Here is a 24,226-nt window from a genome sequence, read left to right as displayed (position 1 = left end):
CTCCTGGCTCCCGGTGAATTCCTCGCTGCCGGCGCTGCTTTTCCCTGCGTTGCCTCTGCCGGCTGACATGGAGCCACGTGCCAGGAGGAAACCCTCCTTCAGCGCCTTTTTAACTCTGTCCCTCCCTAAAATCCCGCAATTCCGCTGCTCCTCATCCCATAGACAGCACCTGGGGCTGCGGCCGGCGGTTCCCAAATGCCGGGATTAGGGCTCGGGGAGTGATTCGGGATCAGGGTGGCTCAGGGAGTGCGAGCATCCATCGGTGCAGGGAGGATGGGGGATAATTCCTCGCCCTGTGGCAGCTGCTGGAGGGGAAAAAACTGGGATGCAGCAGGAAAGCTGGTCCAGGAACAGGAATAGCTGAAAGAACTAAATATGGAAACTTGGAGAAACCAGCGCTGAAGGAGGGAGATGGTTTCCTGACGGGATTCGAAGCGTATAAACAAACTCAGGGAGGAGGGAGGTTGTCCAGAGGGGCCGTGGCGAGGAAGAGTTTGGAAAACCAGCTGGAATTCTCCCAGCAGGGAAAGCTATTCCCTGAAATTTCCAGCTTTTTTTGAGGAAGTGTCACATCCCCATTGCGGAGGGAGGAAGGAATAATGAAAACAACGCCCCTAAAAGATTCTCCAAAGAATTATTTTTTTTTTCCCCCGGCTGCTTTTTGATGATAGGAAACTTCACAGCGATGAGTTCTCGGTTCCATTGGAAGTTTGATTTTTATTTTTTTTTTCTTCCTTTTTGGTTTTTCTGCGATCACCAGCCTCACATTTGGGAAGGCTTTGGGCGCTTCCCGATTTCCTGGGAATTGCTTCCCCTGGATGGATGGACAAAGCTCCAGCCTCATCCCGAGATCCCATCAGAGCTCTCCCCATCTCCGCTGTCTGTTAATTCCATAAGGAGCTCGGCTTTGCCGGCTCCTCCTCACCTTCTCCTTTCCCTTTTGTGCTCGTCCCGGGCCCCCGGGGGCGGCTTAACGCGATGATCCCACTAAAACTCCCCTAAGAGGATTCCCGGGGCTGCGGGCTGTGTGTGTGTGTGCACAGGGATCATCCTGCGGGATGTGCGGGAGCCCGGCAGAGCTGTCCCTGTCAGGGTCACCCCGGCATCTGCGGCCCCTCGTGGGGCCAAATTCCCCGGGACAGGGCGGAAAACTGCCCGTGGAGTGGAGAGACGGGCAGGGAATGGGGATAGAGGGGGAATGTCGGGGCTCTGGGGCTGACTGGGGGATTTTGGGGCTGCCCAGGAGGGTCCTCGGGGTGCCCAGAGGATTTGGGGACTTCACAGGAGGGTCCTGGAGCTGTTCTGGAGCATCCTTGGGGATTTTGGGACTTCCCAGGAGGGTCCTAGGGGTGCCCAGAGGATTTGGGGGCTTCACAGGAGGGTCTTCAGGCTGTTCTGGGGCATCCTGGAGCTTCCCTGGGGGATTTTGGGACTTCCCAGGAGGGTGCTGGAGCTGTCCTGGGGCATCCTGGAGCTTCCTTGGTGATTTTGGGACTTCCCAGGAGGGTCCTTGGGATGCCTAGAAGATTTTGGGGCTTCCCAGGAGGGTGCTGGGGATTTCCAGGAGTGTCCTGAAGCTTTGCAGAGGGCTGAGGCTTCCCAGGAGGATCCTGGAGCTGTCTCAGGGAGGTGTTGGGTCTTCCCAGGAGGGTTCCTGGGGCACTTTGGAGCTTCCCAGGGACATTCTGAGGCTGTTCAGGAGGTTCCTGGGGCTTTCCAGAGGATTGAGATTTCCCAGAAGGGTCCTGGAGCTGTCCTGGGGCTGCCTGGGGAATTCTGGTGCCTCCCTGAAGGGTCCTGAAGCTGCTCTGGAGAGTCCTGGAGCTGGGGTCCTGGGGCTTCCCAGGAGATTTTGGGGCTTCCCAGGAGCTTCCTGGAGCTTTCCAAAGGACTGAGGCTTCCCAGAAGGATCACTGGAGCTCTCCTGGGATATCCTGGAGCTTTCCCAGGGCGCTGCTGGGGCTTTCCTGGAGGTTCTGAGGCTGCTCTGGAGGTCCTGGAGCTGCATTCAGGGAAGGAGAAGCAGCACCTGGAGAAAGGGGCTGGTTTTAGGGCAGGATTGGGAATAACCCTGCCCTGGGAAGGTGCCAGAACCTGCCCTGGCCCCTCTGGAAGTGCCAGTGGAAGGAGCTGGGTCAGCTGGAGCCATGTGGAGACACTGGAAAATCTGGGAATATCAGGAATGAGGCCTCCCAGTCAGCACCAGGCTGAGCACCTCAGCTCCCAGGGCTGATCCTAAAGTTTTGGGTTGTTTTTTTTTCCTGATTTCTGTCAGCTCTTCCTTAGGAAATGAACGAGGGAGAGCAGGATTCCTTTGGGAATTCCCATCTGGAACAGAAAAGGTAAAATTTCCAGGGACACAGGTTCAAACCTGAGCACAAAACATGGACCCACAAGCTCAGGGTTGACCCTGGATCATCCCTCAGGAATCTTGGGCTCCGATTTTAATCCTTTCAATTAAATCCAGGGGGTTAATTTGGAAACAGAAGGTTAAAAAAAAAATCAGTGTGCAGGCATAGATATATCCCTTAAATATCCCTAAATATCATTAAATATCCTTAAATATAATATGGATCATCCCAGCCAGGACAGGCACCAGGGTCAGGCCCCAAATTCTGGCCCTAAATGGCCCCTTTTTCCTGCAGCTCCATCAAACAGCGTCTCCACGTCCAGAAAAGAATTCATCTCCAGTTTTTCCCAGGCCTGTGGATTATTGCCCCAAAGCAGCAGCTCGTTTGGGATCAATCCAGAGTCCTGCTGGAACGGGAATCCCGGGGGATGGCGGGGGCTGAGCTGGGAAGGACCAGCCTCGTCCCTGCTGCTCTGAGCTCCTTTTCCTCGCTGCCAAACGAGCCCCTGGCTCCCAAATCCAGCTCTGAGGTGCAGTGGGAAGCGTGGGAGGGATGAGACGAGCAGGTGGAAGGTGCTGGGTGAGTCCAAACTCGTCGAAGCATCACTGAATTCCTGCAAAAGCGCTTTCTCCTTTTCCTTTTTATTTTATTTTAATTTAATTTTTTTTTCTTCTTTCTCCTGTTTGGTGTTTTCCTTGGCTGCTGCACGTTCCGGGCAGGCTGACAGGGAGCTCTGTGGAGCTGCAATCCCTGTGGGAAAAGCTGAGCAGCTCCAGACAATGGATCCATTGCTGCTGGGAAAAAAAAAAAAAAGGGAGCAGGTGGGGAAGGAAAAGGAGCAGCACAAAAGGATCCGGCAGGAGGAGGAGGAGCAAGGAGAGGATTGTCCAGAAATCCCTGGAGAGGGGCTGGAATCCAAGCTGGGTGCTCAGAGAGCTGGGCCTGGCAGCAGCAGTGCTGGCTAATCAATTAATTAATTAATGAGGCGTTTTTCCAGGGAATTGCAGGAACGGATGATCGGCCCCGGTGCTGGAAAAGAAGCAAACGGTCAGAAATTAGCAAAAAAAAAAAAACCCTCAAAATCAAAAAATTCAAAAAAACCCAACCCCAAACCAGAGCAGCCGTGAGGGTGAGGAATGGATTTCAGATTTCCTAAGGAAAATGTGGCTGCCCCACGGTGGGAAGTGTTCAGTTCCAGGCTGCAGCAGCCTGGGATAGATTTGGGAAACGTCGCTGCCCGTGGCAGGAGGAGGGATTGGACGATCCCGAATGTCCTTCCAACCCAAACCACTCCGTGATCCCGACTTTTATTTCTCTTGGCTGCCTTGCAAGTGCCCTCGAGACTTCCAATAAAACTGCAGGAATTTTGCTGCAAGACATTTCCCACTCCGGTGGCAGCCTCTGGGGCAGCCGAGCTCCTGACCCACTGAGGACACAGAAAATTTGTCCCATTTTCTCTATTTTTTTCCCCAAAAATCCCAAATCCCTGTGCTGGCAGGGAATGGGATTTTGTCCTCTGGCAGGGGCAGACCCAGCCATCAATTTTGGGAAGGGTGAGTGGAAGTGCAGCAGCCCTGTGAGGATCTGACTTTCCTTTCTCATCCCCACCGATATTTCAAGGGAATTTCTTTTTATAACCCGAACGACGATATTAAAAATTATAATTATATATTAAAAAAAAAAAAAAAAAGGAAACTTGGCCAGGCTGCAAACTGGGCCACCGAGAAAGGACAATGAGGAGGCAAAAGATGGAGTCATTCCTAAGGAAAAGGGAATTTATTTAATTTTTTTTAATGGGAAAAATCCTGAGGGAGCGTGAGTCACTCCTCAGCGTGTCCTGGAGCCAGGAAAGCTGGGAATGGAGAGAGCTGGCAGGAGCAGGGCACAGGCTTTGGCTTGAAGCAGCTCCAGGAGGGCAGAAAAATCTTCCTGTGCTCAGCCAGGATTCACTGGGACGTCCCTGGATGATCCCTGGGATTGCACTGCCAGGGAGATCCTGCTGGAGCAGAGCTGCTCTTTTAAGATGTGCAGAAAGGAGAAAAAATTCTGTTGGAAATGCAAAAAGAAAGAAAAAAAATCCACTAGAAAACTGCTTTAGTGCTCTGTGAATTGACATAATTAATGCATTAAAGCAGAATTGCAGAGATACCTGAGATATTCGGGGTGTATCCTGCCATGGATAATTACACACATCCACCCAGGGGTGGGAATCAGTTCCTTGGGGTTGGAAATGGAATTCCAGCCCATTCCTCCAGGAATTGTGAGGATCCACAGGATGAAAGGGGCACAGGGGAAAGGATCCTGGAGGAGATCTGGGATGGGATACTGCAGGAAAGGAGGTGACAATTCCCAGATGAGGAGCAGCTCCAGCCCTCTGTGGCTTCAAGGAAAAGCTTAAAAAGAGTAAAAAAAAAAATCCACCTCCCATGAAAATACAAATCCCTTCGCTAATTTTCCTCATTATTCCCAGTGGATGTTGGTCCAGAATTGATGATTTGAAGGGAATGTCAAGGCAGCCTTTGCTTCCCCTCCCTTTGGGGCTGCCTTTGGGTTTTGAGGGGTTTTTATTTTTGTTTTTGTTTTCTGATTATCAGCTGCCTCGTGTCTCCACTCAGAGAAAAAAGGATCTTTCATTCCTTTATCTATTTAAGTCGATTTGAGGAATATATTTTTTTTCCCCCGCAATGTGAACGATCAGAACTCTGCAGTCTCCCAGATATGTAAAATAGTTCTTTTTCTTCTTTTGTGGGTAGATCGAGTTGAACTACATAATGGGACTGTGAGAGTGAGTCAACTCAGGAACACTGGATGTATTTAAATTCAGTTTCAAACGAACTCCTATTAAAAAAAAAAAATCCCAGAAAATGCCAAATCCTGGCGTGGAGAAAAGTTTATTGCAACTCATCATACCCTAGGCATTATACGTATTTATAACAATTTTTATCCAACATCCCTAACGCATTTATTCACCACCCAATTTATTACGAGGACGCTTGACAGAGAAGCAACCAAGCCTGGAAAACATCGCAGCATTCCTGCTTTTTTTCTTTTTTTATATAGAGCAGGAAAAACACTGGAAGGCTGCACACACGGGGCCTAAAGCTGGACACGCGGGGGTTTAGGACAGATCTGTGCCAGAACCAGAGTTTGGCTGCCCCTCAAGGCACAATCGCCCCCGGGATCCCTCCCGGTTTGTCCCGGTTAATCCCGGTCGCTCCGGTTTGTCCCGGTCCGTGCAATTTGTCCCGGTTTCTCCCGGTCCGTGCATTTGTCCCGGTTTGTCCCGGTTTATCCCGGTCCCTCACGGTGGCTCCGCCCACTCCCGCCCCCCGCAAATCTCGCGAGATCCCCGCCGGGGTCACGCCCCCGCGCGCGCCGCCGCCGCCCAGCCCGGGGAGGGGGGGAACAAAAAAAGGGCGGAGCCTCCGCCCCGCCGCCTCACGGCCCCGCCGCCATCTTGTTTCTCGGCCGCTCGGCGCTCACTCCGCTCCGGCCGCCCCCCTTTCCCCCCCCCCGCCCCGTCCGCCTCCCGCCGGCCGCGCCGGAGGCAGCGCGGGCAGCGGGCGGAGCAGGCGCAGGTCGCGGCGCCGGCCGCCCCGGTGAGTGCGCGGGGAGCGCGGCGGGGGGGAGGCGGCGGCGGCGGCCCGTGAGGGGGCGCGGGGCGGGGGCGGCCCGAGGGGTCGTTGCGGCCCCCCCTTCACCAACGGCTGCGCTGCGATTGGCTGGGCCGCGGCGCGCGCGCTGATTGGCCCGCGAGGGGAAGGCGGGCGCGGGGAGGGGGGCGCTGATTGGCTGCTGGGGTGCGGACCGGGGAGAGGACAGGCAGCGGACCGTTGTCCCGCGCGGGCGCGGGGTGAGGGGGGGGCGGCGGGGCCGGGGCAGGCCCGGGGATCTCCGGTCTGAGAGCCGGGATTCGGGGCCGGGGCAGGCCCGGGGATCTCCGGTCTGAGAGCCGGGATTCGGGGCCGGGGCAGGCCCGGGGATCTCCGGTCTGAGAGCCGGGATTCGGGGCCGGGGCAGGCCCGGGGATCTCCGGTCTGAGAGCCGGGATTCGGGGCCGGCAGTGCCCGGGGATCTCCGGTCTGAGAGCCGGGATTCCGGGCCGGGGCAGGCCCGGGGATCTCCGGTCTGAGAGCCGGGATTCGGGGCCGGCAGTGCCCGGGGATCTCCGGTCTGAGAGCCGGGATTCGGGGCCGGCAGTGCCCGGGGATCTCCGGTCTGAGAGCCGGGATTCGGGGCCGGCAGTGCCCAGGGATCTCCGGTCTGAGAGCCGGGATTCGGGGCCGGCAGTGCCCAGGGATCTCCGGTCTGAGAGCCGGGATTCGGGGCCGGGGCAGGCCCGGGGATCTCCGGTCTGAGAGCCGGGATTCGGGGCCGGCAGTGCCCGGGGATCTCCGGTCTGAGAGCCGGGATTCGGGGCCGGCAGTGCCCGGGGATCTCCGGTCTGAGAGCCGGGATTCGGGGCCGGGGCAGGCCCGGGGATCTCCGGTCTGAGAGCCGGGATTCGGGGCCGGGGCAGGCCCGGGGATCTCCGGTCTGAGAGCCGGGATTCGGGGCCGGGGCAGGCCCGGGGATCTCCGGTCTGAGAGCCGGGATTCGGGGCCGGGGCAGGCCCGGGGATCTCCGGTCTGAGAGCCGGGATTCGGGGCCGGCAGTGCCCGGGGATCTCCGGTCTGAGAGCCGGGATTCGGGGCCGGCAGTGCCGGGGATCTCCGGTCTGAGAGCCGGGATTCGGGGCCGGGGCAGGCCCGGGGATCTCCGGTCTGAGAGCCGGGATTCGGGGCCGGCAGTGCCCGGGGAAGGCTGCCTCAGGGCTGTCGGTACCGTGGCCTCCCGGTGTGTTCCCGGGTGGGATTTGCCGGGCCGCCACAGGGGTTGTGCCGTGGTGCCTCAAATCTCGAAGGATCCAACGCCAAATCGGATAAAGCCTTGAGTAAAGTGGTCCAGTGGTGTCCCTGCCCATGGCAGGGGTGGGATGGGATGAACTTTAAGGTGTTGTTTTTTTTTTTTACCCAAACCGTTGCTGGTTGTGTGATTCCAAGGCAGGTTGTTGTGGTCCTGACCTGTCTGAGGAAAGAGCGGGAGGGGAAAGAGAGAAACTCGGATATTTAGGTTTAGGTTTGACTTTAAGAAGAAATTCTTGACTGTGAGAGTGGAGAGGGGCTGGGATGGGTTTCCTGGAGAAGCTGTGGCTGCCCCTGGATCCCTGAAGTGTCCCAGGGCCGGGTTGGATGGGGCAGTGGAAGGTGCCCTATTTTGTCATCCCATAATTCCATGACTCTTTTTACGAATCTTTGGGATTTTTGCCATTCGAGCCTTGAGAAGTTTTTTCAGGTTTTGCCTGATTTGGCAGGAAGAGGAAAAGGGGCAGGACTGCAACAAAGCATCAAGGGTTTCTGCTGTTGTCTTGGGTGTTTTTTAATCTGTGCTCAAAAAGCAGCAAAAGCTGTGAGAACACCTTTGGTCTCCCTAAATCCTGTTTTTTCCCCCCTCCAACAGAATTGAGGGAATAAAAAAAATACCCCCAGGTAACTGGTAAATCCCAGGGCATTGCCGGCAGTGTGGGTGTGGCTGGAAAACCGGGAATTCTTTGGGGCTGGGTGGGATTTCCTTCAGGACTCCTCCTGCAGGTGTTTGAGGGGTGTCAGGGCAGCTTTGGGGGGCTGAGCTGTGGCCCAGGGCCACCTCCAGGCGCTGGAGCTCTGGCAGATTCCAGATTGCTCCGAGGAAAAGGAACAAGAGCCCTGGCAGCTTTGGGAATGTGATTTTTTGCAAAGCAATTTTGAGTCGTTTCTCTCGGTGAGTGGAGTATTTTCCATGGGTTTGGGAAGAAATCTTCCCTTTCTCCGTTGCTGTCTGAGCAAGGACAATTCAAAATCCATGAATTACCTTTTCCTCCAGCCCTACAGACCAAACCATCCAACTTCCTTGGCAACATTCAGTGAGTTTGGGGTTTTGGTGTTTTTTTTTTTGTTTGTTTGTTTTTTGTTGTTGGGTTTTTTTTTTTTTTGTGGTTTTTTTTTTGGTGTGTGTTTTTTTTTGTTTGGTTTTTTTGGGTTTTTTTTGTTTTTTTTTTTGTTGTTGTTTTTTGTGTGTGTGTGGTTTTTTTGTTTTTGGGTTTTTTGGGGGTTTTTTGGGGGGTTTTTTGTTTTTGGTTTTTTGGGGGGAGTTTTTTGCTTTTTGGTTTTGTTGTTGTTGTTGTTTTTTGGGGTTTTTTTGTTTTTTGGTTTTTTTGGTTTTTTTTCCTTAAATGAGGTCCTGCTCTCAGGCTGTTCCTCCTTCTCTGGTTGTCCTTGGTGCTCTGTGACAGCCTCAGCTCACCTGAGCACCGTGGTGACAACAATGTCACACCTGCCTCTGGGGCAGGACCCCAGGGAAAGGCTGGAACTGTTCCAGGGGGAATTTAAATTGGATTTAAGGAAAGGTTTTTTGGGTGTTTTTTGGTGCTTTGGCACTGCCCAGGCTCCCCAAGGAATGGGAACATTCCCAAAGCTGCCAAAAACTCCAGGAATATTTGAACAACACTCCCAGGGATGCCCAGGGTGGGATCATTCAGGGATGATCCTTCCAGCTGAGGATATTCCATGATTCTGGGATGCAGCAGGATCATTCCAGGCAGGAATAGGTGTGATCCCAACAGTGATCTGGGCATTTTGGTCTGTCCCTCGTTGGGTTTGTGCTCCATCCAGATCAATCCAGTTTATCCAGGCACATTTCCCTACAGGAATCAGCGGTGGGTTCCTAGAAATTCCTCAGAGAGACACAGAGGGCTCAGAACATTCCTTTCTCCTGATGTTTTCCCAGGAATTCTGTGGTTCATGGAATGGTTGGAGTAGGGAGGAGCCTGAAATCCCACCCAATTCCATGGGCAGAAATGTCCCAGGTGCTCCAACCTGGCCTTGGACACTTCCCAAAAGAAAGAATTCCTTCCCAAAATCCCATCCAAACCCTCTGTGATTTCAGAGCAAGAACAGCTGCAATGATGGAAATAATCCTGTTAAGGCTTCCCAAATTAATTCACTTTTGGTTTTTGTCACAAATGAACCCATTACTGTAGGTCCTCCCAAAATTAATTTGGGGTTTTTTATCTCCCCCACAAATAAACTCTTTGTTGCACAGCTTTTCCAAAATTTGGGGGTTTTATCCCTCCAGAAATAAATCTGTTACTGTTGGGCTTCACAAAATTAATTTGGGGTTCCCCCCCTCCAAAAAAAAAACCTTTACTGCAGTTCTTCCCAAAATTAATTGAGGTTTTTTTTTTTTATCCCCCCACAAATAAACCCTTTATTGTAGAACTTCCCACAATTAATTTGGGGTTTTTTATCCCCCCACAAACAAACCTTTTATTGTAGAACTTCCCACAATGAATTTAGTGATTTTTTTATCCCCCCACAAACATTCTGCTGCTGTAGAATTTCCCCAAATTTTTATTGTTATTAAACAATATTAAAAACTTCCCCAGTTTTTATTGTTATTAACCACTCTGGGAGCATCAGCTGTTCCCGTGGGTCATTCCCAACAGGGCAGAGCAGCTTGAGGGTCCCTTGGGATGTGTTTGACCATCCAGAACCCCTTTGGAATTTCAGAATTCCAAACTTCCAGCCAGACATTCCTGTCTTCTGCAGCAAAGGTGCTGCCTTTGTTTTTCATACCACCCAAAAGTACCTCACATAATTCCAATAGTCAGAATTCCACGGCTTCCAGGGCCTGGTTTTTATCTGAGGAATGCCACAGGAAGAGAACAGAGTGTATTTAATTTTTTTTTTTTTTTTAAAGGCCGTGTTTTAACCAATTCTATTCCTCCAAATCCATCAGGAAGATCTGTTTTTAAATTAAACTCTCCTCGTTATCAGGTTCAAAGTGATTTAATCTGCTTGGCTGTTCTTCCCAATATTTTTTCTCCTCTGGATAATCCCATCAGCAGGAAATTAGAGGTTGGAATTGCAGCTGGAAATCCTTTGGGGTGTTGTTGATAAAACTGGGATTTGGACGTCCACAAGTTAAAAATATCACAAAGAATGCAGTTTTGGGATACTCAGGAGCTGCTGGAGAGGGTGCAGAGAGGTCACAGACAGGATTTGGAGCATCTCCCTGATGAGGACAGTGCGAGCTGGGGTGGCTGTGGCCCTGCTGGAATGAATTATTCCTGAGAAGCAGCAGGAATTTCCAAGCTGGAGCTCTCGGGGATCCTTAGGAGGAAAAACCAACTGGGAGCTGGATGTGGAGAATCCCATCCACCCATAAAATGTCCCCAAGGGGTGGCAGGGGATGGTGGCAGGCTCTGTTCAGGGACAGGACGAGGAGCAGCGGCCATAAATTAAATCAGGAATTCCACCTCACCCTGAGGAAGGGCTTCATTCCATGCGGCAACAGCTGGAGTCTCCCTCTCTGGGGACATCCCAACCCCACCTGGAGCTGCCCCTGTGTCACCTGCTCCGGGTCACCCTGCCTTGGCAGGGGGTTGGACTGGCAGATCTCCAAAAATTCCCAAATTTCTGGAATTCCGGGATCCGAGCGCGCGCGCTCCCGCCGCGCCTCGCGCACGTGCGGCCCCGCGCCCCGCGGGAGAGGCGTGGCTGCGACCGCCGTGATTGACAGGCGCGCGGGCCAATCAGCGGCCTCCCCCGCCAGCCTCTTCAGGCGTTTGAATAGGAGGCGAGGCGGCCAATCGGGGCGGGGCTGGGGGGCGGGGCTTGCCTGACCCCTGCGGCCGCCGCTCAAGGTAACTTTAAAGCAGGAAGCGGCCGGCGAGGCTGCGCCGCGGCGCCAACCAATAGGAGCGCGGGGCCTCGGGGCGCGCAGCCAATGGGAGAGCGCGGCCTCGGGGCGCGCAGCCAATGAGCGCGGGCGAGGGGCGGGCCGGGCGCGCGCAGCGGGGCGCGCGGGGCCGCCGCCGTTAAAGGGGCCGCGGGCACGGCCCGGCCCGGGGGGGCCCCGGAGGCTCCCGGGGTCACTCAAAGACAAAGCCATGGCGGGGAACCCCCGGCCGCGGGCACGGCCGGCGGTGAGTCCTGGGCGCTGCCTCCACGGTGGCGACGGGGGAGGGCGGCCCGTGCTCCGGGGACAGGCCGCGGCGGCGGGGGATGCTGGTGCGCCCCGGTGCGGGAACGGGGACAGACGGAGGGGAGGGTTACACATCGTGAGGCACCGATGCGGGATTTACCATTAAACCTCCGTGGCTCCTCACCGCGCCGGTAACAACGTGAAGCCAGCTAAATGCGGATGGGAAAAGCGGGGGGGGGGACACAAAGCAGCGCTGCCCTCACCCTGAGGCCCCCCGAGCACCGCGGGGCCTGTCCCCATCCCTCAGTGACCACAACAGCTCCGCCACAGCCCCCAGCCCCGGCGGCGTGTGCCGAGAGCCTTTTTGTCGTCGTGTTTCATTCCCGAAGGTCAGCGGGGGGTGGAAGCGGAGGGTCGGGGGGCTGAGGGGTCCCGGGGATCTCTGCCCTCAGCCCCGGGCCCGGCCCGGCCTCCGGCGCCTCAGCAGCGGCGCCTTTGCTCCGGTGACCTTGAAATCCCCGGCGCTCCCGGCCGCCGCGCTGAAGGACAAAGTTTGTTGGCGGCACTTTGCACCGCAAAAAAAAAACCCCACCAAACCCCCCCAAAAAATTTAAAATAGGGAGGAAAAAAAACCCCCTCACCAAAGCGGTGGCCGAGGGTATCAAGGACACCTCGGGGGGCAGTGGGGAGGTTCCAGTTAAAGTTGGCTTTCCTGAGCACATCGCCGGTATTTCTGCTCTCAGATGGTTTTTTTTTTTCCCCCGTCCTGTCCTTCTCAGGGTTAAAAAGCAGCTTTTTTTCCTCATTCCTGCTCTTCCAAGATGCTTTTTCCCTGTTTCTTTCCTTTCAGGGTTAAAATCCACCTTTTTTTCCCCCATTCCTGCTCCTCCAAGCTGCTTTTTCCCTGATTCTTTCCTTCTCAGAGTTAAAACCCACATTTTTTTCCCATTCTGCTCTTCCAAGATGCTTTTTCCTTGATTTTTTTTCCTTCTCAGGGTTAAAATCCACCTTTTTTCCCCATTCCTGCTCCTCCAAGATGCTTTTCCCCAGTCCTTTGCCTCTCAGGGTGAAAAAATCCCTTTTTTCCCCCAATTCCTGCTCCTCCAAGATACTTTCCCCCTGTTCCTTTCCTTCTCAAGGTGAAAAAACACCTTTTTTTTTTTTTTTTTTTTTCCTTTTTTCCTTCTTCTCTCATTGTGGATTGCTGACCTTAAAAGCTCTGGTTTGGGGAAATTAAGGATAATTAACTCGTACAACTTCTTCTCATAAAGGTTTTTGAGCACTCCAGGCCTTTGAAGCTCGTGTCAGGATTTCTTTGGGCTCCACCTTCGTTCTCAGGGCGATTTAATTCAAAATTAAAACTCCCAGCACCTCACCTTGGGCTTCTTGAACTTTTTGTTGTCACAGTTTCAATGGGAGGAAAAGGGAATAAGAGGAGAAATATCCCTAAAAAAATCACCTTTAAAATAATTTGTCACAGTTTCAATGGGAGGAAAAGGAATAAGAGGAGGAATATCCCTAAAAAAATCACCTTTTAAATAATTTGTCACAGTTTCAATGTAGGAAAAGGGAATAAGAGGAGAAATATCCCTAAAAAAATCACCTTTAAAATAAATTGTCACAGTTTCAATGTGAGGAAAAGGAATAAGAGGAGAAATATCCCTAAAAATCACCTTTTCAATAATTTAGGAGCTTTGGAGGAACTTCTGGAGCCTCCTGTGAGCCAGGATTGGGGGGATTTGAGCCTGAAGGTCATTTGAAACAAAAATCAGATTTTTTAATCTATTTCCCCTTGAAATTCAGGTGGATCCAGCTTTTAAAATCCACGAGGACAACCTGCAGCTCCCAAAATTCGGATCAAAACCCTGCTGAAATCTTGATTCCACCCAAAATATTTGCTATATTTTGCCTTTTTTCAGCGTGCAGGAATTGGTTCTGTTTGATCTTTTTAGGTCAAGAGCAGCAGGAAAAGCCTGGGAAATCTGGGAATAAATAAATTAATTACTATTAATTATTCCAGTTCCATTATTCCAGTTCCTTTTTGGGGTTTTTTTTTCCCAGCTTTGGAGAGGTTGGAAGGTCCCATTTTAAGGAGTGAATTTTTGGGTGTCATTTCTGCTCCAGAGATCTCCAGGGGTTTGTCGTTGTTGTTGTTTTCTGGAAGTTTGATTCTCTGAAAATTTGTTTTTTTTTTTTTGTTTAATTCTCAATAAGAGTTTGATTTTTTTTTTAACTTTAATTCTCTACAAGTTTGATTTTCTGGTTTTATTCTCCATATGAGTTTGGTTAGTTTAGTTTTATTCCCTATGAGTTTGATTTTTTTTAAACTTAATTCTCTAGAAGTTTGATTTTTAAACATTTTATTCCCTATTAGTTGGATTTTTTAGCTTTACTCTCTACATGAGTTTGATTTTTTTTAGTTTTAATCTCCATATGAATTTGATCTTCTTTTTTAGCTTTATTCTCTCTCAGTTTGATTTTCCTTTTTCCCCATGAATTTTATTTTTTTAATTCCTCCTAAAATTTGAACCTGCACCTTCAAACTTGGAAAACAACCTTTTATTTTTTTAATTTTATTTTTATAAATTCCATTTTCCACCCTTATTTTTTGGGGTTTTTTTTGCCCCAAGGAAAGCAGGGAAGGTGCTGGGGACACTTTTTTGCTCTCAGGGGTTTGGGTGCCCGCAGGAGGTCACCTTTCAGCCACTAAATTTGGATTTTATTTCATTTAATCAGGCTAATATCTCATATTTATAGACTGAGGCTGACATCTGTATTTTAATGCTGCTGCCTCATGAGGGGGTTTCTTTATTTCAGGCCTTGTTTGTGTTGTAAGTGAATTAAATCTGGTGAGTTTGGAACCTAAAATGGGGAATTATTTATCATTTTTAAAGCTCTTCAATTAGTTAAACTGCTTAATTATGCTCAGGAATAATTCACCTTTTATTTCAGAGGGGTTAAAAACCACGACAAGGACAAATTCCAGGACACCTCTAAAGCATCCTGAGAGTTAAAAAAAGGAGATTTTTAATTTTTTTGGAGGAGTTATTCCCAAAAGCTGAAGGGTTTTTTTGTATTTTCCGTTGATTTGGTCATTTCCTGCTCAAATCAGAGGAGGAATTTTCCCTTTTTTATGCCCTGAAGGTGAGAGATTTGCATCTTTGTAGCATCAAAGAATTTTTATTTCAATTAAAAAAAAAAAGAGGAATTAAACCATCCTGGCTGCCTTTTGAGCACTTCAGGAGGGAAAAAAAAATCCTATAAAAAGAATTAATTTGAGCATTTGGATGATGCCATTTTATTCACAAAACTGAGTGAAGGCAGTCATAAAAATATAAAATATTCTATAGAATAATAAGACAGTCATAAAAATATAAAATATTCCATAGAAGAATAGGATTAAATAGATATTTATCAAAAGATAGAGAAATAAGTGATTTTATATAAATATCCAGAGCCTTTGCAGCTCCTAAAAATCATTTCTTTGTCCCAGATTTCCCTGGAATGAGGAGCTGGAAGTTGGGATCTGCCCCAATCCAGCTGAATTTGGGGCTGGCTCAGTCACAGGGAATGTCCTGGAGGATTCCTGGAGTTTGAAAGTGGGAAAAAAAATCCAAAATATAAAATATCCCTGTGAAAAGTGGCTGGGAGGCACCTGGAGTGTTCAGGTGTTGATTTTTCCAAGATCAAACTCAACCCTGATCTCCTCACTGAAGATTTAATTCTAGAAATAATTTTATTTTTTTTTTTTTTAATGGGTTAAAATGTTTTAAAACATTTATTGGGGTTGTTTTTTTTATTTTTATAAGCAGAATTTCAGCCTCCCCTGGGTTTGTGTCCAGCTCCTTTCCCCTCTGTTGGGTTTGGTAACAGCATTTCACAGAATCTTTTTGGAGAAATAAATCTGTGTTAAACGTAAAAAGAAAAAAGATTTTAATTATTCCTATTGGTTTTAATTGTTGAGGGTTTTGAAAATTTGTTTCTTGCCCATAACGCTGGGAGTTTTTATGTTTTAATAATTATTGTGGATTGATGCTGTGGGTTCAGTCCTTAATTAACTTTAATATTCAAAGTTGGAAAGGAGCTGGAATTTGGGTTCCTCCTCCTTCCCTCTTTGCAAATCCCTCGGGATATTTGGATAAATTTGCCTTTGGAGCTGCTCTGCACCTTCTTTCCTTGGCTTCTTACTCAAGGGGAACTCAGCAAAAAATTTAGAATTACATTTAAAATGAAATCAGATTTAAAAAACAGCAAAAACTGTGACATGGCCCTGACCGGACGGGGACATTTTCACCTCATTTGGATGCTTGGGAATGTGGCTGGTGTTTTTCCAGAGGGAAAAAAAAAAAAACCCTCTGGGTTGTGCTCAGGGTGGACTTGCAGGCTCAGAGGTTGGGGTGAATTTGTGATTTTTGGAGGTTTTTTCCAGCAGCTGAAGCGGCGAATTTTCCAAGGGAATGTGGCTCCTTTTGGCCGCTTCCCCCTTCCCAAGGCACCTGAAAAAGAGCAGAAAACAGCATTTGTTCACCAAATAACCCCAAAAAACCCCAATCCAGAGGTGTCTTCACGCTTCCCTCGCTCTCCCACGAAGCAAAACCCTCGCAGGGATTGGGAATTTTGGTGTTTGCCAGAGGTTGTGGTGCTCTGGTGAGCGGAAAAGCTCCAGCAGCTGCCGGGATATTCCCGAGGATCTGCTCTGGGATCAGCTCCAGGCCTCAGCTTCTCCTGCCTTTTCTTTTTTTTTCCTTTTTTTGTTTCCCCTCAGTTTGGAAAAAACCAGAATGTTTTGCTGTCTGGTTGGTGTGGATGGGTTGGAGGTGAATCCCAGGTTTTTTGATTTTTTATTCCTGGGATGGTTTGGGTTGAAAGGAATTCATCTTCCACTTGTCTCAGGTTGCTCCAATCCTGGATTTGGATATTTCCAGAGCTTCTCTGGGAAAGCTTTTCCCTCCTTCCTTGCTGTGTTGGTTTTATTGGGAAGTTTTGTTGGTTTTTTTTTTTTTTTTTCCTTGCTGGTGTCTCCCTGAGACCCACATCCATGAATCTCCTCATTGGAATTCTCCCAGCCTGGATTCCGGGTGGGATTTCAGCTCTTCTCCACCCACCTGGAACATCCTGGAAGGATCCTCAAGGATCATCCTCCAGTCCAAGCCTGAAAAATCCCACCCTGAGCATCCCTGGGAGTGGTGTCCCAACATTCCTGGAGCTCTGGCAGCTTTGGGAACGTTCCCATTCCTTGGGCAACCTGAGCACCCTCTGAGGGAAGAACCTTCCCCTAAATCCAGCTTTAATCCCTTCTGGCTCAGCTCCATTCCCTGGGGATTTGTCCCTGTTTTCCAGCAGAATTTGTGGTTGGAGCAGCCACTTTTCCTCTTAAAGCCCTTGGGAGACTTTGTTGGGTGAACTCAGGGATGGGAAGGAAAGGGAAAAGGAAAAGGAAAGGAGGAAAGGAAAAAGGAAAGGGAAAAGGAAAAGGAAAGGAGGAAAGGAAAAAGGAAAGGGAAAAGGAAAAGGAAAGGAGGAAAGGGAAAAGGAGGAGGAAAGGGAAAAGGAAAAGGAAAGGAGAAGGGAAAGTGAAGGAAAGGAAAGGAGAGGAAATGAAAAAGGAAAGGGAAAGGAGAAAAGAAAGGGAAAGGAAAGGGAAAAGAATCCATGGATGGAGCAGAGTGAAGCTGGAAAATTCCCCTATAAACCTTCCCAGATAAAAACCCCGAGCAGGTTCAGGCACAGTGTGAAATCCAGGGATTCCTCTGGCTGTGCTGAGCCCAGCTCAGCCCCAGTGAGGTTTCCCTGGCTCCAATCCTGGGATGGGTTTGAAAGGAGGAGAAAGAATTCCCCTCCCTGCCCAGGAATGGGGCATGAGTGGGGTTTCTCTCTATGGAATTTGTGTCCCAGTTTGGGATTTTTCCAGCCTCTCCAGCATCTCCAAACCTCTTTGTATCCGTATTTTAATTGGGAGAAATTCCTGCCCTGTGCTGAGCACTCTCACTTTTAATTTGGGGGTTTATACTGGTTTGATTTTGTAGGTTTTCCTGTTTCTGCTTTTGCTCAGTTGATCCTGAAATGATCCTACACAGCCACAGAAAGCAGGAATTGTCCCACTGGTCTGAAATTATTTCTGTGTTATACTTAAAAATAGGAATTTTTTTTTTTTTGTATCCATCAGCAGGATTTTTATATTATAAATGACCAGAGTAAACCAATCCTGAAATCTGCATATTTAATGTGTCTGGAGGCAGATATTTAATGCAAGAAATTAAATGGTGATGAAATTCTCTTCCTCTTTATTCAATTTTTTTTCCTTTTAATTTAACCTGTTATTTCCTGGGATTGTGGGTGATGTTATGTTCCAGTGCAGCATTTAAACGGGATCAATTCAAATCATTCATATTTTAAAAGCAATTTTCCTTGTGTCCAAAATAAATTGCATCACCAAATTCCAGGAATACTGAAATATTCCCAGGTTCCAAGGATTGGGGCTTTTTTGTCCCTAAATTGTTTTTTGACAAATTCCAATTAAATCCTCACTGGAATATTTTTATCTCTTTTTTTTTTTTTTTTTCTTAAAAATACTTGGAATATCTCAGTCTGTGGGCAGGTTCCATTCTAATGCAGATAATTGTGGAAGAGTCAGCAAGAAATGTGTCACTCACTGAATTCCAGAGGTTCCTTCACCTGGAATTCTTCCTGCTTTCATCTGAGACCGAAAATCCAATTTCCTGACCTTTTCCTCTCTGCCTCTTCCCACGCCCAGGCTGCTGGAATTAAAATAGAACTGGTCCTTGTTTTCCTTGGGAAGTGTGGAATTAAATTCCTTGGGAAATGTGGAATTAAAATGGAACCATTCCAAGTTTTCCTAGGGAAATATGGAATTAAAATAGAACCATTCCAAGTCTTTCTGTGGAATTAAATTCCTTGGGAAGTGTGGAATTGAATTCCTTGGGAAATGTGGAATTAAAATAGAACCATTCCAGGTTTTCCTTGGGAAATATGGAATTAAATTCCTTGGGAAGTGTGGAATTAAATTCCTTGGGAAATGTGGAATTAAAATGGAACCATTCCAAGTCTTCCTTGGGAAATATGGAATTAAATTCCTTGGGAAATGTGGAATTAAAATAGAACCATTCCAGGTTTTCCTTGGGAAGTGTGGGCTGCAGGATTGTCTGGTGTGACCCCTCAGTGCTATTTTCTGGATCCTCTCTGCTTTGAAATAGTGGATTTGGGAACTTCTGGCCCAAGCAGATTTTGGAATTCGTGGCTGGAGTAGATTTGGGAATTCCTGTGCCTGTGTCCAGGGGAGAACCTGCTCATGTGTCACCCCGTGATGGGGAAAAAAACCACACAAAGATCCTGGAAATCCTTCCCTATGGAAAATCCTTTCTGACTGATTTTCCATCCCTGGGCTCTGTGTCATTCCTGGACATTCTGGAGCTTGTTCCAGGTGTTTGCTGTTGGTGACTCTGCCACAATTCCCAATCCTTCCAGGCTCTCAGGAATCCTGCAGGAGCAGGGATTCCCAGGGATTTCTCCAACTTAATATTCAACTGGAATTGTTTTGAAGAGTTCCTTGTCCCAAAGCTTGATCCAGGGATTTATTGAGGGGAAAAATTGGCTGGAAGAGCCCTGGAATTGTCCCTGGATTAGGGAGAGGCTGATCCCAATAATTTTCCCTTTGTTTTCACCTCCTTCCTTCTCAGCTGAATGTTTGCAGTGAGCCCAGTCTCCCTGGATTCATGGATATCCTCTGGAATAAAGGGAATAATCAGCAGATTTGTAACACCCCCAGGCTAGTCACCCCTTTGGAAAATCGCTTCAATTAAAAGATTTGGGATTTAAATCTTCCTGCTTTTGCTCTCCTGCCTTGTACAGGCTCCTAATTCCTCCTGTTTGATCCTATCCAAGGAAAAGAGGGATTTGAAAACCGCTGGAAAAAGCCACAAAAAATGACACTTGAGTGTCAAACAGCCACGGCAGCAAATGTTTATTGTAGTTTTCCTATGGAAAAACCAACTTCATTTTAAAATAATCCTGAGGGTGTGAGACCTGGGACATTGTGGAATGGTTTTGGGGGAAGGATCATCCCCTACCATGGGACACTTCCCCTCTCCAGGCTGAGAGAATGAGCAATCCACCCCAACCCTTTTACAGGAAAAAAATCTCTTCCCAATCTTCCACCTTAAACCCAGCAATTTGAAGCCTTTAATCCTTCTCTTCCCCCCCCTTTTTTTTTTTTTTGGGGGGTTGATTCCTGAGGTTTTTGTTTGTTCTTTTCCCAGCCTCCAGGATGTCGACGGACGGCGGCTTCGGCACGGCGGGGAACAGCGACGCCCAGCAGAGCCTGCAGTCCTTCTGGCCACGGGTGATGGAGGAGATCAGGAACCTCACCGTGGTGAGAGAAAGGGGAAAAAAAAACCCCACCAAACCCAGGGAAAAATTCCTCTCAGAGCTCAGTTTGAGATCTGGGAATTTGGGGGGTTTTTGTGGGATTTAGGAGGTGAGCGATAATCCACCAAGTCAAGGAGGGATCTCCAAATTAATGGAGATAAAAAAAATAGAGTTGTAGCAGTTGTAAAACCATAGGAAAGATCTTCAGGGTTATCCCTGTGCCAGGTTGTTCCAAGCTTCATCCAGCCTGGCCTGGAACATTCCAGGGAGTGTTCCCTCTCTGGAGGTGGAGCAGTCAAACCTGCAGCTCCTTCCAGCACCACAAAAGGGGATTTAAAAGTTTTTTTATCAGGCTCAGGGATGGTCGTGGCTGCATCCTGGGGAATTCCTCTTGGGAGGAAAAAGAGGTGGGATTTTAAACCAGTTCCAGGTGTAAAAGGAGCTGCCAGAGGCTGTTTTAGGGGCAGATTGAGGGATTTGAGGATAAACCTCGTGTTGCTGTTCATATTCTGAATTATAAACCTGTGAGGGAGCCCTTGTCCACACCAAGTTTTCACTGTCAAAATACAGCTGAGGCTTTTCCCTCCTCCCTGAATTCCCTGTGAATTCCAATTCTGTGAATGAATTTTTTTAAGTTCAGGCTCCAGAACCAAACCTCCTTTGACAACCCTGAAGTGTTGAAATCACTCAAATGCCAAGTGTGTCGTTACCAGGTGCTTTATTAAATTAAAGACATTTGATTAAAAAAAAAAAAATCCCATCTAGGCTGAAAATAACAACTGGACTAAGCAACTCTTTATTTTTTTTCCATCCCCACAAGAGGTGTGGGAACAAGGGCACGTCATAAAAAATTACTTTTGAAAGGAGATTGATGGATTCCTGTGAGCCAAAAAATCACTCTCCTGGTGCTTTTAATGCAGCTGAAAACAAAAGAACTTCCAACTCCAGGCTCTTCAAAGTGAAAAAAAAAAAATCCTCCAATCCACCAGGATAAGCTGCTTTTTTTTTTCCTTTTTTTTGCCCTGTGTGCAGATAGTTGATTAAAGAAACAGATGTAGAAATTTGTATGCATAAACCAGAATTAATTACTTCCCTCTTTCAGCACAGTGAAATTCTGGTGTTCAGGAGCTGGGGTTTCATCTCCACATGAAAGGGGTTTATTATGCAGCTTTATCAAGTATGGGCAGCTTAATTTGGAAACTGTCAGTGGGATCTTTTAGTTGTTTTGCCAGCTCAGGAGTCACTGGGAATGGAGCTGAGGGCAGGGAAAGGAAAGGGATAACAGGAAAAGATCCCAGTGCTGTGGGATCATCTAATTCTGAATTTTACTCTCTTTTTTTTGTTAGAATTGCTCCTGTGGGTGTGGGTGTAAAAGGTGTGTTGGTCCCTGATTTTTGGGGAACTGAAGGAAAGGAAGGAAAACAGATCAGAGGGAAACATCCCAATGCTGTGGGATCATCAAATCCTGAATTTTATTCTCTTTTTTTTATTAAAATTGCTCCTGGGGATGTGGGTGTAAAAGGTGTGTTGGTCCCTGATTTTTGGGAACTGAGGGAAAGGAAGGAAAAGGGATAACAGGAAAAACATCTCATCATTTGATGTGGAATCATCAAATCCTGAAATTTATTCTGTTGAACGTTATTGCAATTGGAATGTTATATCTTGAATATGATTGAAAATTGCTCCTGTGGATGTAGGTGTAAAAGGTGTGTTGGTCCCTGATTTTTTGGGGAACTGAGGGAAAGGAAGGAAGAGGGATAACAGGAAAACATCCCAATGCTGTGGAATCATCAAATCCTGGATTTTTATTTTTTTTTTAAATTATTATTGAAATTGCTCCCATGGATGTGGGTGTGAAAGGGGCAGAGCAGGGAGTGAAAAATGTGTTGGTCCCTGATTTTTTGGGAACTGAAGGAAAGGAAGGAAAAGGGATTACAGGAAAAAACATCTTAGTGCTGTGGAATCATCAAATCCTGCATTTTTTCCTGTTTATTATTAAAATTACTCCTCTGAAGGTGGCAGAGCAGGGAGTGAAAAATGTGTTGGTCCCCTGATTTTTTGGGGAACTGAAGGAAAGGAAGGAAAAGGGATCACAGGAAATCATCTCAACATTGCGGAATCATCAAATCCTGAATTTTATTCTGTTTATTATTAAAATTATCCCTGTGGATATGGGTGTAAAAGCTGTGCTGATCCCTTGATTTTGGGGCTATTTCTGCCTGTTTTTATGAGGGTTTTTTAGTGGCTAAAATTCAGGAAAAAACCCCAAGACTAAACTGTGTTTAGAGAAGGGAAGGACACAGCAAAATCCTGGAGAAATAAGAACCAGGCCCAGGCTGAGCTCAGCATTTCAGCTCATGGAGACACAACCAGCCCTAATTTGGAGAAAAGAAAAGCTGAGGAATTGGTGTCTGAGGTTTTCTCCTGTTGGTTTGGGGCCAGTCCTGCTTCTCTTCCCCACCACACTGCTCCTTCTGATTTAGGGCTGCCTTAAAGGAATAAAACAGCTTTGATTTTAATTTTTTTTTTAATTTAATTTTTTTTTTTAGTTTTTTTTTAAGTTTTTTTTTTAATTTTTTAAAAAAATTTTGATTTTTTTTTCTCTAAATCGAATTTTTTTTCATACTGTTTTAGCTGTTTGTGTCTCCTCAGATTTTATAAAAATTTAAATTAAAACTGAAAGTGTTGCAGATTAAAAGAAAATTTCCCCTCAGCTTCTTGTGATCCTCCAAGTTCACGAGATTTTATAAAAAGGAAAGACCTGAGAGGAAAAAATTGTTAAAAAACCACCAAAAACCCAAGAATAACAACAAAAAAATCATTTTGGGGTATTTTTCCTTGTCCTAACCCCTTCACTTATTTACCTGGTGACTCCTGAGCGTGGTGTGTGTTAATTGCCCAAAATCCTTCAAAATTCCACATTCTCCCACCAAAAAAAAAAAAAAAAAAATCATTCTGGTTTTACAGCAGGAACACCACTTTTAGATTTCTCTGCCCAAAATGCCTCTTTTCATTATATATCCATGTATATAAATATTGATAAAGGTGCTGGATGTTAATTAAATTAAATTCCTGTGCCCAGGTACTGGCTGGGCCACTCACAACATCCACATTTTTCTTCACTGGAAAGAAGCACAGAAGAGAAATTCTGAATAAAAAACTGCTTTTTCATCATTTTCCCCCCCTTCTTTTGTTTCCCTGATACATCCTGCAGTGCTTTTTCCTCATTCCCATTATTTTCCTGTGACGTTTTTGTTAAGAAGGGATGATGATTTTTATTTTGTTGGGTTTTTTTTTTTTTAAGTCTTTTGTGATTCCTGATGCAGTGGGATGTAACCTCAACCTTTCTCCCTTTTTTTTAAGAGGTTCCTGGCAGGAATACATTGGATTAATCTATTTCTTTTAATTCCACTTTTTATTTTTTTATCTTTAGGGAAGGGAGAAGCCTCTTGGTGGTTTCCTGAGCTGAGGAATTCTCTGCAGGGAATGTGTGGGTGCAAATTTGGTCTCAGGGCAGGAGAAAACCACCATTCCTGACTGAAAAACGTGGATAAATCCACCTAAAAAACACAAAACTGATCTTTTGAACCAGGTCCTAGCAAGGTTTTTAACACCAAAATTAGGATTTAGTGACAAATAAATCCAGAATTTTAGGCAGTTTTTGTTTGCCTTCGTTTTCTCCTGTGATTTTTTTTTTTTTTTTGGTAAATTCCAATGGTTTCTGAGACCCAGGAAACAGAATTGAATCAGTTATTTCAAATATAAATAGATGGATAAATGTGTGACATCAGAAACGTTCTGTTCTTCAGGAAAACTTCAGCTTGGAAGGGAAATAATGAATATAAATGTCTGACAGAGGAAATATATCAATATAAAATAACAATAAAGAGGCTTTCCAGCCCTCAGGGAAGAGCTGCCACACCTGAAAGAGAGAAAAAAAATCTGATTTTTAGCCAGTTCAATTCTAGGAAACACTGATTCTTTCAGCCTTTTCTTGACCTTTATTTCCAATTTAATGTCAGTAAAAAGCCTCTCAATTCTCTCTGCAGAAAGATTTCAGAGTTCAGGAGCTGCCCTTGGCTCGGATTAAGAAGATCATGAAGCTGGATGAAGATGTGAAGGTACATTCAGGGTTTTTTACCTGGAATTTACCATCCTGGAAAAAGGATTTATGTTCCTTTTCTTGAGTATTTTACCTGTTGTTCCTTGAAATCCAATATTCTTCTCATTATTATTATTTTTAAAGCAGTTTTTTATTATTTTTTTAGCAAAATTCCCTTGGCTTTGTGTAATTAAACTGAGTTGGGAAAGCAGAAACTTTCAGGGTTTTGATTTGGGGTTTTGCAGTTTTGTTTTCTTGTGATAAAATCCCACTTTAAGGGTATAATAACTACAAAAATAATTCTGGCTATTTATTTCCTGCTTTCCCCTGGTGTTTAACTGTCTTCTCTCAAGTTCCCTCTTTGTTTTTTCTCCACTCTCACAGA

At 47.1% G+C, this 24,226-nt stretch overlaps 2 protein-coding genes across 5 annotated transcripts in view; one reads left to right on the top strand and one right to left on the bottom strand.

Annotated features, from left to right (window-relative positions):
* Positions 1-5,210: 5,210 nt before the first annotated feature.
* NFYC (nuclear transcription factor Y subunit gamma) overlaps positions 5,211-24,226 on the top strand; it is a 33,225-nt gene continuing 14,209 nt past the window's right edge. Inside the window, exons 1-3 of one of the 4 annotated variants that reach the window (XM_066335350.1) lie at positions 5,211-5,950; positions 19,631-19,743; positions 23,789-23,860. In XM_066335350.1, the coding sequence (XP_066191447.1) occupies positions 19,639-19,743; positions 23,789-23,860 (177 nt within the window). In that variant the 5' untranslated portion in view covers positions 5,211-5,950; positions 19,631-19,638. Of the gene's footprint in view, positions 5,951-11,275; positions 11,356-19,630; positions 19,744-23,788; positions 23,861-24,226 lie in introns of those variants that run through there. The other 3 variants (XM_066335347.1, XM_066335348.1, XM_066335351.1) reach the window with 3 other exon arrangements.
* LOC136371406 (basic proline-rich protein-like) lies at positions 6,049-11,489 on the bottom strand. Its single transcript, XM_066335507.1, has 3 exons — positions 10,761-11,489; positions 7,364-7,418; positions 6,049-7,247 (listed from the first exon to the last, which is right to left on the bottom strand). Exons 1-3 carry the CDS (start codon positions 11,487-11,489, stop codon positions 6,049-6,051), a joined length of 1,983 nt encoding a protein of 660 aa, XP_066191604.1.

Source organism: Sylvia atricapilla, chromosome 24, assembly GCF_009819655.1.
Source record: "Sylvia atricapilla isolate bSylAtr1 chromosome 24, bSylAtr1.pri, whole genome shotgun sequence".
NCBI classification, from domain to species: domain Eukaryota; kingdom Metazoa; phylum Chordata; class Aves; order Passeriformes; family Sylviidae; genus Sylvia; species Sylvia atricapilla.
This window is presented reverse-complemented; position numbering and strand designations above follow the sequence as displayed.

Bases quoted from the DNA above. Each gene is read 5' to 3' on its own strand.
- LOC136371406 (XM_066335507.1), bottom strand. From the start codon at position 11,489: ATGTGTAACCCTCCCCTCCGTCTGTCCCCGTTCCCGCACCGGGGCGCA. The intron at 7,419-10,760 runs GTGGGGTTGGGA...CTCTTTCCTCAG, and splicing joins TGACACAGGGGCAGCTCCAG to ACAGGTCAGGACCACAACAA. The intron at 7,248-7,363 runs GTAAAAAAAAAA...GGATCCTTCGAG, and splicing joins CACAACCAGCAACGGTTTGG to ATTTGAGGCACCACGGCACA.